Source organism: Orycteropus afer, unplaced genomic scaffold, assembly GCF_000298275.1.
Source record: "Orycteropus afer afer isolate SDZICR_OR568_19922 unplaced genomic scaffold, OryAfe1.0 scaffold00029, whole genome shotgun sequence".
NCBI lineage: Eukaryota > Metazoa > Chordata > Mammalia > Tubulidentata > Orycteropodidae > Orycteropus > Orycteropus afer.
The window spans coordinates 16,295,567-16,313,457 of NW_006921616.1; the positions used below are offsets into that span (position 1 = coordinate 16,295,567).

Sequence of the window (17,891 nt, forward strand, 5' to 3'; positions counted from 1 at the left end):
TAAGTAACTTGGTTTCCACAATAGGTAAGTGGCAGAGACCAGATTAGGCCAAGTCTCTTTGACTCCAAAGCCTGTGCTCTCCCCACTGTGCCACATGTTCTCATTTGAAAGACTCTGATTACGGAGAAAGGCAGTCAGGCATGCACACCTATGTTCAACAAATAATTACTGTCCATTGCTATATTCCAGGCCTGTAGAAACAGTATCAAAATGTAATATGGCATTGTGCAATTTCTTTTTGTATGATTATACTCTTACTAATCACTTGCTTTTACAACTTTGCAGGTAGATGGACTATAAAGCAGTTGCCCAGCAAACTGCTCAAGAAGTTGTAGGTTACAGTCAAGATACAGAGGGCTGGAAAGTGGTGAAAACTTCAGTAAGAAAACAAATAGGTTTCAATAAAAACAGTTCATTGTAAAGACTTTTTTTAAAAATATGTATTTTCTTTTACAAACCACACCCCCAAATATGTATTGTGCTTCGTTTTTGTTTTTTTCATTTTAATTTTTTCTGTATTTGACAGCTAATTTATTTGTGGATTTTTATTCCCCTTTGAGAAAAAGATAACTGTTTCCAGCAAGGCTTCTAAAAAATTCAATGGAAATATGTGAGTATAATTTCCTATTAACAAGCTTTGTTTTAAATTCAGCACCATCTCATTAACCCTAACAAATTATTTGATAATGATCAGAAATGACACATTAATTATGAAGTCATTAGATTGAAATGTAATATTCATAAAAGAAAAATTATATACACTCTTATCATTTATTTTCAAATCTGAAGATACATCAGAAAAAAAAAAATCTTTCCAGTGAACAGTTCAGTGAGTAAGATAAGACAACAACAAAAAATTAATTAAAAAAAAATCATGACACTTAAAAGAATTACTGTAAAACCAGATTGGTATTTTCTTGCTAAAGTAGTATTTTATTGTCTTTTAACCCCTTCATCTTTCCATTAAACAAACCGTTAAAAAATGAAGTTCATTATTCTTGCTCATATATGCAATTTTTTCTGTATTTTGTTTTTAAGGACATTTTGAGGATCCTGTTGTTATTTCAAGAGGAAGTACACTAAGGGAAATTATCCTGACATCTTTTAATCTGTTTTTTAGAATTGTTCATTTATCGTTCATGGTCTGACATTAATGCAATCAAATCATCTTCTGCTATTGAGCAGTTTGTTACTGAGCAAGTTTTTTAATTCCTTTTCTTTTGGAGTCCACTGCTGCTTTCAACTCACTCATTTTTCATTTGTTGTCTTTTTGTATCTGACTTAAGTTTACAGATCTTGTATATCAATACAATTTTTGACTGTAGGATAAAGCTGGTGTACTTTCTTAATATTCATTTTAACAGTCATTAGAGAAATAACTCTGCCTTTGATATTAGGTCCCTGGGTGTTACAAATGATTTGCGCTGACTACGAACAAAAAGCTTGGCTGTTTGAACCCACCCAGAGGCACCTCAGAAGAAAATTCTGGCAATCTGCTTCTGTAAAGATTACAGACACAAAACCCTATGGAGCAGTTCTACTCTGTACGACATGGGGTCGCTATGAATCCAGACCAATTCAACAGCAGCTAGCAACAATAATATGCTTAAGGAACTATGCAGATACAGATGTAAAAAGTATATAGATTAGAATTATTATAAGCCAATTCCAACTAGAGAGTTTTTGATGAATTCCTATCTTTTCTGGGGAATTTCTTTCAAATGTCAGATAGGCTTTATAATATGTGCAAAATATGCGACAGATAAAGCATTACAAAACAATGGGGGAAAGGATTCAGTAAATTGTACTGATATAATTGATATTTCATATATAAAAAGATTTAACCTTAGATCCTTACCTCACACCATACACAAATAACTATCCAGGTAGATTACAGACCTAATTGCAAAGTAAAAAACTATAAAAAAAATTTATAATAAAATATAGGAGAATATCTTAATGATCTTGGTGTAGGGAATGACATATTAGCAAAGGTATAAAAATCATAAAGCATAATGAAATATAATAGTAAATTTGACTACATTAAAATTAAACATTTCTGTGTCATAAAAAATAAACTGAAAAAGTAGGCTGTAACCTGGGGAAATATTTGCAGAGTAATTAGTAAAGGATTTTTATCAAAAATAATAATGATTATCAGGGAAAAGAGTATATCCAATATTGTTCAGACTTCACTTTCATTAAACAAATTTTCTGCTAAATACTGTTAATCCACTTTTCTCATACTACTTTAATATTATTGATGGATATCCAAACCCACACAAATGTTAGCTACTTGGCTAAGTTGATCTTAAGTAGAATTTCGACTGATTCAGGGTACTACTAAATCCTCTAGACCAAGGATTGGGAAACCATGGTCCATGGTCCAAACCTAGTCCACTGCCTATATCTGTACAGCTTGTAAACTAAGCATGTTTCTACACTTTTTAATGGTTGAAACAAAATAAAAAATATTTCATGACATATGAAATTCAGTGTCAAGAAATAAAGTCCTACTGGAACACAGCCATGCTCAGTTATTTACATATTGCCTAGACCTGCTCTCCCACTTCACCAGCATATTTGATTGGTTGCAATAGAAACTTTGTGGCCACAACACCTAAATTTTACTACTTGGCCCTCTACCAAAACATTTACCAATGCTTGCTCTAGACCACATTACATCCTCAAGAATTGGTGCCATAAGATTTTGTGTAACTATACAAGCATTGATTACTTTTGGTTTATGATAAATACAGCAGATAAAAGTTGATCAGATACATTTTAGAATGATTTTAAATAAAATGAAAGCAGCCCTTTTAAAAAGACAACTACAGAAACATGTATAAATAGAAGCTTTAGAAAAGATGAATTTTGAAAAGTTAATGCATATTAATTATTGCAATGTATATTTAAATAAACCTGGCTGGTTTCAACTAAATATCAGTGTATTGAATTGCTGATATTATCTTTGTCTTTACTATTATTTGCTAAATTAGCATACTGTATTTTAATAGCATTATATTTTCAAATTAGTTTACTTGTTAAAATTTTTACTCTTTATGTTGCTAACTATAGCTATCGTGTCGAAGGGATACTTCCACAATCAGCAAGTAAACTATCTGAATTTCTGTATGTACCTGAACACAGAGTCATGTGGGATAAGTCATTGAAAGTGTACAATATGGTACACAGGATTGATTCGGTAATTTGTTGTTTAATATTAGAGTTTTATTGTATTAATATACTTATAGTTGTTTTATATCCTACTGATTTGCGTTTACTAAACCTATGTTATGTTGGTACTTAGTATTTTATAGATAGAAATTGACTTGGAATCTGTAAAAGTCTTAAAACTCCCCTCTTTATTAATCAAGGGCTCAATTGCAATTAGCTTATTTTGTTTGCAAATGCGTATCACTTCCTGACTCTAGTCTACTCTCTTGGAGATGTATGCTTTTGTTATGAAGGGATTCAACCCATGGGTTTTTTTTTAAAAAAAGAAAAAAAAAAGATTAAGCATGCTTTGCTGATGGGAAGTCAGTAGACTTATCTTAGTCACACAACATTAGATGACAGGAACATACATACATAATGTGGAGACTTAAGAAGAAACAACAAATAGCTTTAGTTTTGTTTTCTGAAGAATAAGGATAAACTACAAAATAACATTATATAGATTTGCAGTCTTAGAAACACTTTCAATTACATCATCTCAGTTAAACAGATGGAGAGAAAAAAACAGAAGGAGAAAAGGAAAACATAGGTAGTCAGAGTAGAAAGCTGAAGACATGGAGAGGTGAGAAAAGAGAAAGGAGAATGAGGGGCAACCATGGTCTACAAGAAGAGAGAAGATCAGTAAGGAACGGGTAGAGTGAAAGCTCAGGAGGAAGAAAATAATGAGACGACAAATACTACGTGATAAAAAGAGGTAGAAACAAGGAGTGGGTTAGTGGTTCTGAACTTTGTTGCAGCACACTGTAGGTCTCTCCTTCATGACTTTGTTGTTGTTGTTATGTGCTGTTGAGTCAGACCTGACTCATAGCGACCCCTCCTTGGGTTTCCAAGGGAGTATCACTACAGAAGTAGATTGCCCCATCTTCCTTCCGAGGAGTGGCTGGTGGGTTTGAACCACCAGCCTTCTGGTTAATTGAAGACTAAGGTGTGCCAAACCCAAGCCTTGGTATTTTCAGTTGCCTCATAGGCATGTGAGGCAGTGAATAAGGAAGACCAAAGAGTTGATGCTTCTGAGTTGTGGTGTTGCTGAAGAACACTGAAAGTACCATGGACTGCCAAAAGAACTAACATCTGTCCTGGAAGAAGTGCAGCCAGAATGCTCCTTGGAAGCTAGAATGGCCAGACTTTGTCTTACCTACTTTGGTCATGTTATCAGAAGGAACCATTCTCTGAAGAAGGATATCATGCTTGGTAAAATGGAGGGTCAACAAAAATGGGGAAGGTCCTCAATGACATGGATTGACACAGTGGCTGCAACAATGGGCTCAGGTATATAGCAAGGGTTGTGAGGCTGACACAGGACTGGGCAGTGTTTTGTTCTGTTGTACGTAGGGTTGCTATGAGTTGGACCTGACTCAACGACACTTAACAACAACACAACAATACCTAGCCAATGCTGAGTAACAGAAATAGTACTGTACCAGGAATCAGGATACCTAGGATCTAATTCTACATTTATCCCTAGTTGTGAATGTGATTTAATCTACTTTACCTTAATTTCTCTATGTAAAAATTAAAAGGAATAGGTGATCTCAGGATTCCTTCTTGAATTCTCTACACTTATACCTATAGATTCAATCCTCCTTCAACACTAAAAATGCATGCTGATTTGCTGATAAAGTCTTCAAATACCAAAGCTTTGCTTTTTCCAAGTAGAGGCCAACCTTGTACAATAAAATTCTTTGGGGATCAACATGAAGAAATGAAAATAATTGTTGAAATCTTTATGTTCTGATTTGTTGTAGGACACATTCATATGTCATGCCATTACACAAAGTTTTGCCATGGGCTCAATCTCCCCCCGAGACTTTGTTGACTTAGTGCACATCAAGCACTATGAAGGAAATACCGTGATTATCAGTTGTAAGTTAAAACATTTACCCACATTTTGAAATTACTATGTCATACATGATTTTTTCCTTTAATTCATAGTTTGGGAAAAGCTGTATTTTCAAGTATTTCCTGTATGATTTTATTTACTCAACAAAGTATATGTGTCAGGTAGACAAGCCTGATGTTCTCTCCAATTCCAGAGGTATCATTTGTGTCCTATTCATCAGATTTAGGCATATTCTGGATTTGTGTAGCATATAACCTGAAGTGCTGAGTGTAGAGAGATACTTAGGCTAAAACATCTAAGTATATGTTCTGAAATTCTAAAGAAATGAAATTAAGTTTTGAATATGTAATTTTATATTTGATTTGCTTAGAATGGGCATGTTGTTGTTGTGTGCTGTCAAGTTGGCCCCGACTCATAGTGTGACCCCTCCTTGGGTTTCCAAAGCGATATCACTACAGAAGTAGATTGCCCAACCTTCCTTCCGAGGAGTGGCTGGTGGGTTTGAACTGCCAGCTTCCTGGTTAGCAGTCAAGTGCCTTAGACACTGTGCTACCAGAGCTCCTAGTATGGGCATACCTATCCAGTAACTTTTGATAAAATTTCTACTAGATGGGTCTTTATATAAACAAATATGCTCATAGTATTTCTTTTAAAAACCAGAGGTTCTGATGTATTCCTAGTCCTCCCCACAATGGGTCATTCTATAAAATATACTAACCATTTCCTAACTTGCATTATTCAAAACATACCAGTTCATACCATAACAATCTTTGGACTCAGACAACGTCAGAGCTCATAGTGAAAGGACTTTTGTAGGACAGTGCCATAGTGCCCTGTTTTTCTCCATAATTCGATTTAATCTCATCATTCCTGTCTGAATAGCTTCCCCTGCTGTAAACACTTGGAGGTCGGGGCAGCTAATTTTGTTAATTCTTATTTCCCAGCAAGGTGTCCATTCCTCTGCTACGTGTGGAGTCCAGACTGAGTCTTAACTCTCTGAATACACTCAAACTCCACTCAGCTCTCTCTCGTAGTATACCACCAAGAGCGGGTGTTCCTAACTTTCATATGTGTTTGGCTATTTCAGTTTTTAATTGAGGGCACATAAAAAGTTATTCACTGCCTATAACACAAAATACAAACAGTATCATAGATCTATTATTTTCTGTATTTTGAAAGCAGACCATTTCTATCTCATTATTAGTAGTCAGATAAAGCAAAAAATGAACAGTTAAAATCACCATACAGGTAGTCACTCAGTGCACAAAGTAGTACTGAATTTGCTGTAAGCAATTTCCTTTAAATGAATTTTTGATGAATACTGTTTTCTTCTAAATGTTTATTTCCTTTTTTAGCTTACTATGCACCTTACTAAGGAGCTCTGGTAGCATAGTGGCTAAGACACTTGCCTGCTAACCAGACGGCTGGCGGTTCAAACCCACCAGCCACTCCTCGGAAGGAAGGTTGGGCAATCCTACTTCCGTAGTGATACTGCCTCGGAAACCCAAGGAGGGGTCGCTATGAGTCGGGGCCGACTCGACGGCACATAACAACAACAACAACAACATGCACCTTACTATGAACCTTGCTAAAAATATACATACACTGCATACATTATATCAATAATGAAACTGATGTTCACAGAGATCAAGCAGTTATGAAATTAAGTAGCTGAACCAGAATTAAGACTTGAATTTCCAAAAACCTGTGCTAACTACCACTATATGTCTCACTAAAGACCCAAAACCAAAAAAATCAAACTCACTGCCGTCAAGTCAATTCCAATTCATAGCAACCCCTCCTTGGGTTTCCGTGGCGGTATCTCTACGGAAGTAGATTGCCTAGGCTTCCTTCCGAGGAGTGCCTGGGGGGTGAATCAAATACCTTAGGCACTAAGCCATCAGAGCTCCCCACTAAAGACCCAGATTGTAGAAAAGAACAGATATTTTTAAAGAGAGACAAACATAATCTCCACTTTTAAACAAAGAAATTTCAATATCACTTCTGTCAGTACTATGTCGTCAAGCCAGTATAACCAAACCAAAAAAACAAACTCACTGCCATAGAGTCGATTCTGACTCATAGCGATCCCCTTTGGGTTTCCCAGGTTGTAAATCTTTACAGAAGTAGATTACCCAGTCTTCCTTCCGTGGAATGGTTGGTGGGTTTGAACCAACAACCTTCTGGTTAGTAGTCAAATGCCTTAGGCACTATGCCAACAGCTCTGTTAAAATGATGATGCAGGTCAACTGGTTGAAAATGGAAATTCATTTAACCACTTTGGTCTCTAAACTACCATTTAACATTGTGTTCCCTAAAGTATTGAGCGCTTATTTTGAAATCAAATAGGAAAACAAAGCCATTTTCTCTGACAAGAGCAGGACTCAGTTGCATACAATGAACAAATATATTTTTTAGAAAGAACTCAATAGTGAAATCACCTCCCATCTATAAGCATAGACAATATTATGCCACATAGTTCCTAAAACAAACTGAATTGATTTTTAATTATATTTTGAGGTTAGCTCAGAGATGGCAGATAAGGGAACATTTTAAATGATCTTTTTTTGACAAAACGTATAACCAATTTAAATATGAAAAAAAAAATCAAAACCCCATCATCTTACTATTCTAATAGAAGTCTTCCTTCTGATTTCTTCTTTTGCTTCAAATCTTAGAAGGTAATTAAATGACACTTTAACAATTTATCCTCCATAAAAAAGATAACAGTCTCTCTAAAAATAAAGCATAAAAACGTTTGAGAGGACAGTAGTGCCATAGTGGTATTTTCTCAGTTTTGGCTTGCATGCACATTCATATGCACAATCATACATACACATGTATAAAACTAATGTTAATGTGGAAAATAAATAAATGATAGATAGCTCATATGTTTTTTTTTGCATATAGTACTGTAATTAGAGTTTTTCATTATTGTGAAATAGCTTTCATTTTAATTTTTTTAATCACTTAGCTAGTAGTGTGGATTTTCCAGAATATCCTCCATCTTCAAATTATATCCGTGGTTACAACCATCCTTGTGGCTATGTATGTTCACCTCTGCAAGAGTAAGTGTTATTTGCATTTATATGAGTAGTTTTCTAGTTCAACTTTTTATTTGTCTACTATGACTCCTCAATAGAAATACCTGCCAGTATATTCTGTTGTGAAAAACGCTGCCCCATATAGTTTGTTAAATAATTATTTTATAATTGTTTATATGCTGAGTATAATCAGAGTGATTACTTCCCTATAAAGTATAATTTGAAGTTGCTGGGAATAATCTTTCTCTGTCTCTCTCAATCTCTCTCTCTCTCTCTCTCTTACTCACTCACACACACACACACACACAATTTCAATTAGTTAACCTTTTGCTGATGATGTTTTATAATTCTCCACTAAAGTAACTTCTGTGAGTTATTAAGGAGTTTTCCTGAATTAAAAATAAAATTTCTCTAGAATTATAGCAACCTACATTCATCAGCAATTAATGCTTGACTTTGAATGCATGTCAGCTGAGAACCATGAAGAAAACTTAAAAAAACATATCAGTAATGATGGTATTCTCTAGGAAATATTAGAAAGCTTTTTGTAAGTGTGCAAAGCTCTAGTAGACTCACTTAGAGATTGAAGACCATACATACTGCTAGTAAGTTTCTCGATCCAGCCATTTGAGGCAATGTAACGGGAAAACTCTGCACAGAGAAGTACATAAGGAAATGTACTTCTCACATTGTTGTACACTCACATTGTTGGCTGGAGCAGTGTCTTCATACCCACTAAAAGAATTTGTAAAACTGCATTCCCCCTTGCACATTTTTAAGTGGATATTAAAATTTTTTCATAACTTTAAATTGATGAGACGGTGGCAATTTCTAACATACTGTAAATATTGATATTCTAAAAAATGGTTAGATCACTCTTGCAAATATATCCCATAGGCTCTAAAAACCATAGCAACTTGAAACTCTCCATTAAATTATTATTTCCAAAAACACACAACCTTTAACAATCAGAAATTTTACATCATTTGTTTCTTCCTTAAACTTTTATTCTTTTCCCCCTCACATGATTTCATCCTAATAGAATGTTTTATGCTTTCAAATATTTTATTACTCACCTATCATTACTTCTGTGCAAAAAAAGTATTTAAATTAACATTTTAGAACTTGTTTTATTTTTTGTGAAGGTAATAACTAAATGTTAAAAAAAATACATTGCCAGATAGAGCTGTTATTATTACACATCGATCAAAACAAATAGATATATATACATGTATATAAACATTTGTTAAATAATTGTTAAACATAAAAAGCAAAAATATTGGAAACACACCTTTTATTATTTGCAAAACAAAGATGACACTATGTGCCAGATACTGTTAAATACAATTTGCATATATTGATTCATTTGAAACTCATAATAACCTTTTATCAAATGAAAGTATACCATTTTTGCTATCCATATTTTAGGGGGAAAGAAAAAAAAAAAAGCAAAGGAAGTCCAGAGACATTAAGTAACTTTGTTGAGGTCACACATACGTAATATCAAAGCTTGGCTTCAAACCAAGGCAGACTGGTGGCAGAGTGTATGCTTCTAACCATCATTTAAAAAAAAAACAAAAAACTCACTCCCATCGAGTCAATTCCAACTCATAGAGACCCCCATTGAGTTTCCAAGGCAGTAAATCTTTACCATAGTAGATTGCCTCATCTTCCTTCCACAGAGTGGCTGGTGGGTTTGAACTGCCAACCTTCTAGTTAGCAGGCAAATGCCTTAGGCACTGCACCACCAGAGCTACTTTCCAACCATCGTGTTCTTCATTTAATTAAATATTACTTATGTATATAATTACTGACTAATAAAACAAAACGGTATTCAACATCAAGTCTACTGCTTTTCATTCTTATAGATAGAAACTGAGGAACTTTGTTCCCATAAACAATGGGTTAAAATGCAAGGAGTATGACTTGATCAGTATCATTCAATCCTTTGAACCTCTTCTGAGTTATATACCAAAAATTATACTGGCCTGTCATCAAAAAATTATTTTTAATGAGGGATCAGCTAACAACTCAATTAGATCCCTTCAATTATGTTCAAAGCAAAGAACAGAAAACATGACTTATAAAAGGATTTTGCCCCAGTCATCAGTCACACACTTTCTTAACTCACTTCCGACAAATCACATTTCTCTTTGACACCTCAAACATTTTTATCTGCCAGGTAAAACACTATAGTACTATTTGGGGAGGATGATAGGCATGTCTTTGTTCTATAAAGCAAGAGAAAGGTGACTGTGAGCAGGCTAGTGGGAAAGGAGAAAAACTACATCTCCATCAGATGCATACTGACAGATCTGTTTAAAGAAAAGTCACATACATAAGTTAAGGATTTGGAAATTTATTCCCTCAAAAGTATTCATCTTGTTTTACCCCTTGGAAAGTCTTCATATACTCCAGTGTGAAGACCACTGGGTTAGAGTATAAAATACTAAGATTTTCTTCTAAAGCAACTTGGAAATAATATTTCAAAATGTTAAATGCACAGAAGCTTTGACCTAGAAATGTTATGTAAGTATTTATAGAAGTGCAAGTGAATACATTACAAAGACGTTTTACTGCAGCTTGATTTACAGTAGCAAAAAGTGAGATACAATCCAAACGATAGCTAATAACAGACTGGTTAAATAGAGTATGACATTCTGTATGTAGCCATAAAAAACAATTAACCAGATTTTTGGTGGATGTAGTGGTTAAGGCATTTAGCTGCTAACCAAAAGGTCACTGGTTTGGACCTACCAGCCTCTCCTGGAAGAAAGATGAGGCACCCTGCTTCCGTAAAATTTTACAAACTTGGAAACTCAATGGGGGTCGCTATGAGTCAGAATCAACTCAATGGCCATGAGTTTCGTTTGGAGTTTTGGTATGTATCAACAAAGAAGCAAGTGCATGATAATACTAGTATTTGTTGCAGAAAAATGAATATATCTTATTTTTATTAAAACAATGTATATGTGGGGCATGTATACATATATCCACATATGTATACTGTCTTTAAGGAGCTTTAGTGGCGTAGTGCCTAAGCATCTGACCGCTAACCGTCAGTGTTTCAAGCCCACCAGCCACTCTGTGGAAGGAAGACGGGCCAATCTACTTCTGTAAAGGTTTACTTCCTTGGAAATCCAATAGGGTTGCCATGAGTTGGAATTGACTTGATGGCTGTGTTTGGTTTTATGCTGTCTTTAAATTAAACATAGTCCATAGTCTGAAAAGATAGTGAGAATAATGAACAGTGATTGTCTCTGGAGAACACAATGGGGGGAATAAGGGAGCGATAATCATCTACAGTCATGAAACTTCTGAGTTGCTTAAATTTTTATAAGAAGCATACATTATTTTTGTAATTAAGAAAATCCGTAAAATTACAAAAATGAACACTGCCTAAAACTAAAGAGTTTAAGACACATTCTGACAACTTACTTTCTTATTATTTTTATGTAAAATTCTCATTTCTAAATATTTGCAAATCACTCTACTTCTTTTTCCTTCCTTCAGTTAACTATTTACCCTGTGATAATGCACTATGAAGGGAAACAACTGTGAACTAAACAAGAATCCTGCTTCCCATAAACCTGTAAATCCAATAGGTCAATCTAAGAATTCTTTATCTCTCTTTAAAAATAAAAATAAAAATAAAACCTCTTCCTTTGCTTCCAGGAACCCAGCATATTCCAAACTAGTGATGTTTGTCCAGACAGAAATGAGAGGAAAATTGTCCCCATCGATAATTGAAGCAACCATGCCTTCCAACTTAGTAAGCTTCATCCTCAATGCAAAAGATGGAATAAAGGCACTCAGAAATACACCAGGATGTGCGTGCCATCACAAGGGTCATTCGTCATTCTTAAAGAAGAAATGAGGTCATTCTGCTATAAAATCATGTGCAGCAGTTTCTGCCGTTCACTTCTAAATCAATGTGCGTAAATGCTGTTAAACTATTCTAGGCAGTGTCTTGTACAAATTACTGAAAGTACTTTGTGAAAATATGAACTCATAGTTGTACAAGAGAACAGCAATAAATACAGCTTTTAATCTCAGATAAGAATGATGTTAAATAACAATTGTACTTAATGCACCTGTATCTTTTGCTTTCTTTTTTCTCTTGAAAATGCTCTGAATAAGATAATAAGAAAGCAGATACAGTCAGAAGTCAGAATTAGTTAAAAATTAAAATACATTTTTAATTGTTTTTCACTTCACTTACTGCTTTAGTTGAGAATTATAGGAAACACAAACAGATAAACTGAAAAGAATTCAGCTAGAATGCATGACTAATGAATTTAAAATTAAGGAAGTTTTGAGGAACTTCTGGCCAAGTTTAATAGCTCCCATTCCTCTGAAGGCCTTTCTCTTACAACTAAAAACCCTGGAGCATAAAACAAGAAACAAGCACAGGAAGACTCAAGGGTAGATGGAGAGCAGGTGGCAAACTGCCCAGGGACCTTGGGACTTGAGGAAGGACAGAGCCGTGAGTTCTTTGTGTTTCCTTATTTTCTCCCATACATCCCAGAAGGGGCACTACAGAAGGCTTCAGCCTGGAACCATCAACAGGCACAGACGAAGGGGGGTAAAAAAAAAACCTTAAAAAAAAAATCCTGTTCTGCCTAGCCACAGGAACAGAAAAATGTGAGTTAGCAGAAAAACATTTTGACAATACCCCCCTGTGCCAACCAAAAACCAACCTAACCAAGCACCCTCCATATTTTCAGTAGGAAAGATCAGGGAGATGGTCTTGCACCACACTCCACCCCCATCCCATAGAAGCAGGTGGTAGTGCTGCGAAACTCACATCCTGTAGCATTGGGAGGCTGAGCAGGGGGCTGCTCTTCCATCTTCTACCAGGCAGAAGCGTCTCATTTCCCTGCCCGGAGGTGCACGTTGCTTGCCGAGAGCAGATTCTTCATCCCCCACCTGGCAAAAGCAGATGGTGATGTGGCGATTCCCTTCCGGGGTAGTGTCAGTAGGGTCCAGTGACAAAGTAAGCATACCCTCCTACTTGCTGCACTTGTTTTAACAGATTTAAACAGTAATACAAAGGAGCTTAGGAGCTCTGGTAGCGTAGTGCCTAAGGCACTTGACTGCTAACCAGAAGGCTGGTGGTTCAAACCCACCAGCCACTCCTCAGAAGGAAGGTAGGGCAGTCTACTTCCATAGTGATACCGCCTCGGAAACCCAAGGAGGGGTTACTATGAGTCAAGTCCGACTCAATGGCACATAACAACAACAAGAACAACAAAGGAGCTTTGGTGGTGCAGTGCCTAAGGCATCTGACTGCTAACCAGAAGGCTGGTGGACTCCAGTGAAGATTTACTGCCTTGGAAACCCAGTGGGGCTCACTATGACTCGGAATTGACTCGATGGCAGTGTGTTTAGTATTAAACAGTAATTCAAAGCACAGCTAGTCACCGCTTAGCGTCACCCACCTCTTAAACCCCACCATCCTGGTGTCAGCCAGGCCCGGCAGGAGCTGAGCCTCCACCCCCACCTAGCATAAAAGCATTAATGTTCTTGTCTCTAATATGGATTTTGACTTAAAGTCTATTTTTTCTGAGACCAATATGGCCACAACAGCTCTCTTTTGGTTGCTATTTGCAAGGAGTATTTTTTCATACTTTCACTTCCAACCTATTTGTATCTTTAGGCCCAAGATGTATCTCTTATAGACAACATACAAATGGATCATTTTTAAAATTTGTTCTGCATTCTCTGCCTTTTAACTGGAGAATTTAATTCATTTACATTTAAAGTAATTATGGATAAGGAAGGACTTCTGTGATTTTGCTATTTGTTTTTTGTGTGTCTTATACCTTCTTTGTCTCTCATTTATTCCAATACTGCTATCATTTGTGTTTAGTTGCCATTTCTTTTATATTCCAATATTTTGATTCATTTCTCTTTTCCTTCTGTGTATACATTTTAGATATTTTCTTTGTAGTTACCATAAGGATTATATTTAATGTCTTAAATTTCTAACCACGCAGTTTAAGTTGATACCAACTCGACTTCAGTAACATAAAAACTCTAGTTCCTATACCTCTTCTCTCCCCACCCTGGATTGTACTGCTATCATCAATTACACTTTTATATATAATGTGTCCCAAAACATCAATTTATACTTATTTTTATGCATTGCTCATAATAAAGCATATGAGACATAACAACTAGAATTACTAAATGAAAATACCATAAAACTGACCTTCATTATCTACCCATGAAAATAACTGGAAATCTTGTTCTCTTTGTACAATTTCAGGTTACTGTCTAGTATCCTTTCCTTTCTAACTGAAGGATTCCCTTTTGCATTTTTTGTAGGGCCAAACTAAACATAACAAACTCCCTCAGCTTTTGGTTATCTAGGAATGTCTCAATTTTGCCTTACTTTTGAAAGACAGTTTTGCTGGATATAGAATTCTTATTTGATTATTTTTTTAAGCACTTTAAATGCATCACTCTACTGCCTTCCAGCCCCCAAGTTTTCTGAGGAGAAATTGGCATTTAATCTTATTGAGGATCCTGTATATGTGAGAGTTCAATTCTGTCTTACTGCTTTCAAGATTCTCTATTTTTGGCTTTCAAGAGTTTGGTTATAATGTATCTCAGTGTGAGTTTCTTTGGGTTTATCCTACTTAAGAGTTCATTGAGCTTTTGGTTTCATAGTTTCATGCCCTTCATTAAATCTGGAAAGTTGTCTGCTTTTAAATCTTTAAATATTCTTTCATTCTCTTTCTCTTTCTTCTCCTCCTAGAATTCCCATGATGCACATGTCGGTTCACTAAATAAAAACTCAAACCAAAACTCACTGTCATCAAGTTGATTCTGACTCATAGCCACCCCCAGTGGGTTTCCAAGGTTGTAAATCTTTATAGAACCAAACTGCCTCTTCTTTCATCCACAGAGTAACTTGTGAGTTTGAACCGCTGACCTTTTGGTTAGCAGCAAAATGCCTTAATCACTACACCTCTAAAGCTCTTACAAGTTCACTACATGGTATTCTACAATTCTGTTGCACTTTGCTAATTTTTTTTTTTTCTTTTTCCTTTCTTCTTGTTACTCTTCAGACTCAACAATTCTGACTTATCCTCTGGCTCATTGATTCTTATGCCAGCTCCAATCTGCTGTTGCATTCCTCCAATGAATTTTTTGACCAGCTGAGATCTACTGAGCCCTGCCGTAATGCCTCTCAGTATCATAAGAAAATAACTCATATGCACAGCCTTGATTTGATGTTTGACCTGTGGCCATGTTTCACTCTGAGACTTGTTTGTTAGCTGAAGAGACTAGACAATAAGGCAACAGTTTTATTTTTCAACTTAGTAGGCTCTGGCACTTCAATATTCCCCTTAAACTTCTCTTTGCAAATGGTCCAGATTTTTATTTTTGTTTTTGTTTTCAGCTCAACTATTTCTTGTAGTACTTTATCCTATGCAGCTAGAAGTCACCAGATGATGTTTTCTACATTATGCAAAACTTCATTAGGTACACTTTTTGTTGTTTTCTAAACTACCACAGGTAACTGTTATACCAAATGTTTCATAACAGCCTCCTAAAGCAATTTCCTCACCATTATTCCAGCTTACTGTCCAAAAGCTTAGACCCAAAATTTTTGTTTTTTATTTTATAGTCCCTCACTTCTAGGTAACAAGTTTTGTAGCAATTATCTATTACCCAAATAATGCCAGAGAAAAATAACTATATTTTTTTTGACTCAAACACAACATAAGTTTATCATGATATCAAGGTATCGCACTCTAAATATTCATATCAATTGTCAATCTCTTTTCTCTCCTTAATTATTGGATCACTTAATTATTAATATTGTTTCATACATAAGATTAATAGCTTCCAAAATCATCGTTTACTGCATTTTACTTTGCCATAATAATTACAAAGCTATACTTTGATAGCATTACAACGTAGAACTTGAGATTTTTAAAAATAATTTATTTTGTTGTTATTGCTGAGAATGTACACAGAAAAACATACACTAGTCAAGTTTCTACTTGTACAATTCAGTGACATTGGTTACATTCTTCAAGTTGTGCAACATTCTCATCCTTCTTTTGTCAACTGTTCTTCCCCCGTTAACATAAACTCACTGATTCCTAAGGTGCCTGTCTTATCTTTCAAGTTGCTGTTGTCAATTTGATTGCATACAGATAGATCTTCAAAGAGCACTGTGCTTAAGGCAGATATTCTTTATGAGCTAAGCTAAACAGCTGTTTATGTTAAGACTTCAGGGGATATTTTTGGCTTAAGGTTTAAAGATTATTTAAGCACAACAGTTTCCGGGGTTCATTCAGCCTCCATGGCTCCAAAAAGTATGAATTCCATAAGAATTTTCAAATCTGGTCTGCATTTCTGCACTTTTGATTAGGATTCTTCTATAGAGTATTTGATCAAAATGATGAGTAATGGTAGCCACCATCCAGATCTGTTGGTCTCCTGGCAAAGGAGGCAGTTGTTTATGGAGGCAATTAGCCACATATTCCATTTTCTCCTTCTAATCCTGCCTCTCCTGCCTCTGTAACTTCAGGCACGTAGAAACCAATCCTTGTACGTTGGATGGTCACTTGCAAGCTTTTAAGACCAAGGTCCTGCAGCAAACGAGGAGGTAGAAGAGAAGCCTTAACCACATTATTAGGCCAGTTAACTGGGATGACCCCAAACCTCCAAACCGAGTAATCACGTCCCATGAGGTGCACGTAAGCTGCCTTAGCAGCTTCTTTTTGTTGTTGTTATTGTTGTATGTATATCTATCACACAACTTTTTTTTTTTTTTTAATTAGGATTTGGGTGAAGATTTACAGAGTAAATTCACTTTTCATACAGCAGTTCACATATACTTTGTCTCATGTCATTGACCAAAATTTACAATGCAGCAGCTCCCCTCCCAGTTCCTCCCCATAGTTACCTCCTCCCAGTGTCCATCCCTTCATACTCTTCTGCACCCTGAGTATCACACAACTTTTGCCAATTCAATTTTTTATAGGTGTAGAGCTTATTGACAGTAATTACATTAACTATGCCACCCTAATCAGTGCTATTTGTCCATCACTGTAAACCAAAACTCAGTACTTCATAAGTATAACCTCCATTTCCCCTTCCCTCCTCCTCCTATAATCACTAATAAACTTTGGTCTCTCTATATTTTTATATAAGTGAGGTCATACAATATTTTCCCTTTTGTGACTGACTTATTTCACTCAGCACAATGTGTTCAAACTCCATCTATATTGTAGCCTGTATCAAGACCATTTCTCTTACTTGGCTGAGTAGTATTCCATTGTATGTATGAATTACATTTTGTTTATCCATTCATCTGTTGATGGGCATTTAGGTTGTTTCCACTTTTTGGCTATTGTGAATAGGGCTGCAATTAACACTGACATAGAAATCTCTGTTTGAGTCTCTGCTTTCAAGTCTTTTAGGTATATACATAGGAGTGGAATTGCCAGGTCATATGGTAGTTCTGTGGAGCCCTTGTGGCACAGTGATTAAAGGACTCACGTGCTAAATGAAAGATCAACAGTTCAAACCCACCAGCCATGCTGCAGGAGAAACATGTGGTGGTAGTCTGCTTCTGTCAAGATTTCCAGCCTTGGAAACCCTATGGGTGCATTCTACTCTCTCTGATAAGATCACCAAGTCAGAATCAACTGGATAACAGTGGATTTTGAGGTTGGTGGTTTTACTGTTAACTTTTTGAGGAACCACTGTACTGTTTTCCACAATGCTTATAACATTTTGCATTC

At 35.8% G+C, this 17,891-nt stretch overlaps 1 protein-coding gene across 1 annotated transcript; it reads left to right on the top strand.

Annotated features, from left to right (window-relative positions):
- Positions 1-289: 289 nt before the first annotated feature.
- STARD6 (StAR related lipid transfer domain containing 6) lies at positions 290-11,998 on the top strand. The gene is made up of 6 exons (XM_007935557.1): positions 290-379; positions 561-610; positions 3,079-3,205; positions 4,983-5,100; positions 8,052-8,145; positions 11,797-11,998. Exons 1-6 carry the CDS (start codon positions 290-292, stop codon positions 11,996-11,998), a joined length of 681 nt encoding a protein of 226 aa, XP_007933748.1.
- The last annotated feature ends 5,893 nt before the right edge of the window (positions 11,999-17,891 follow it).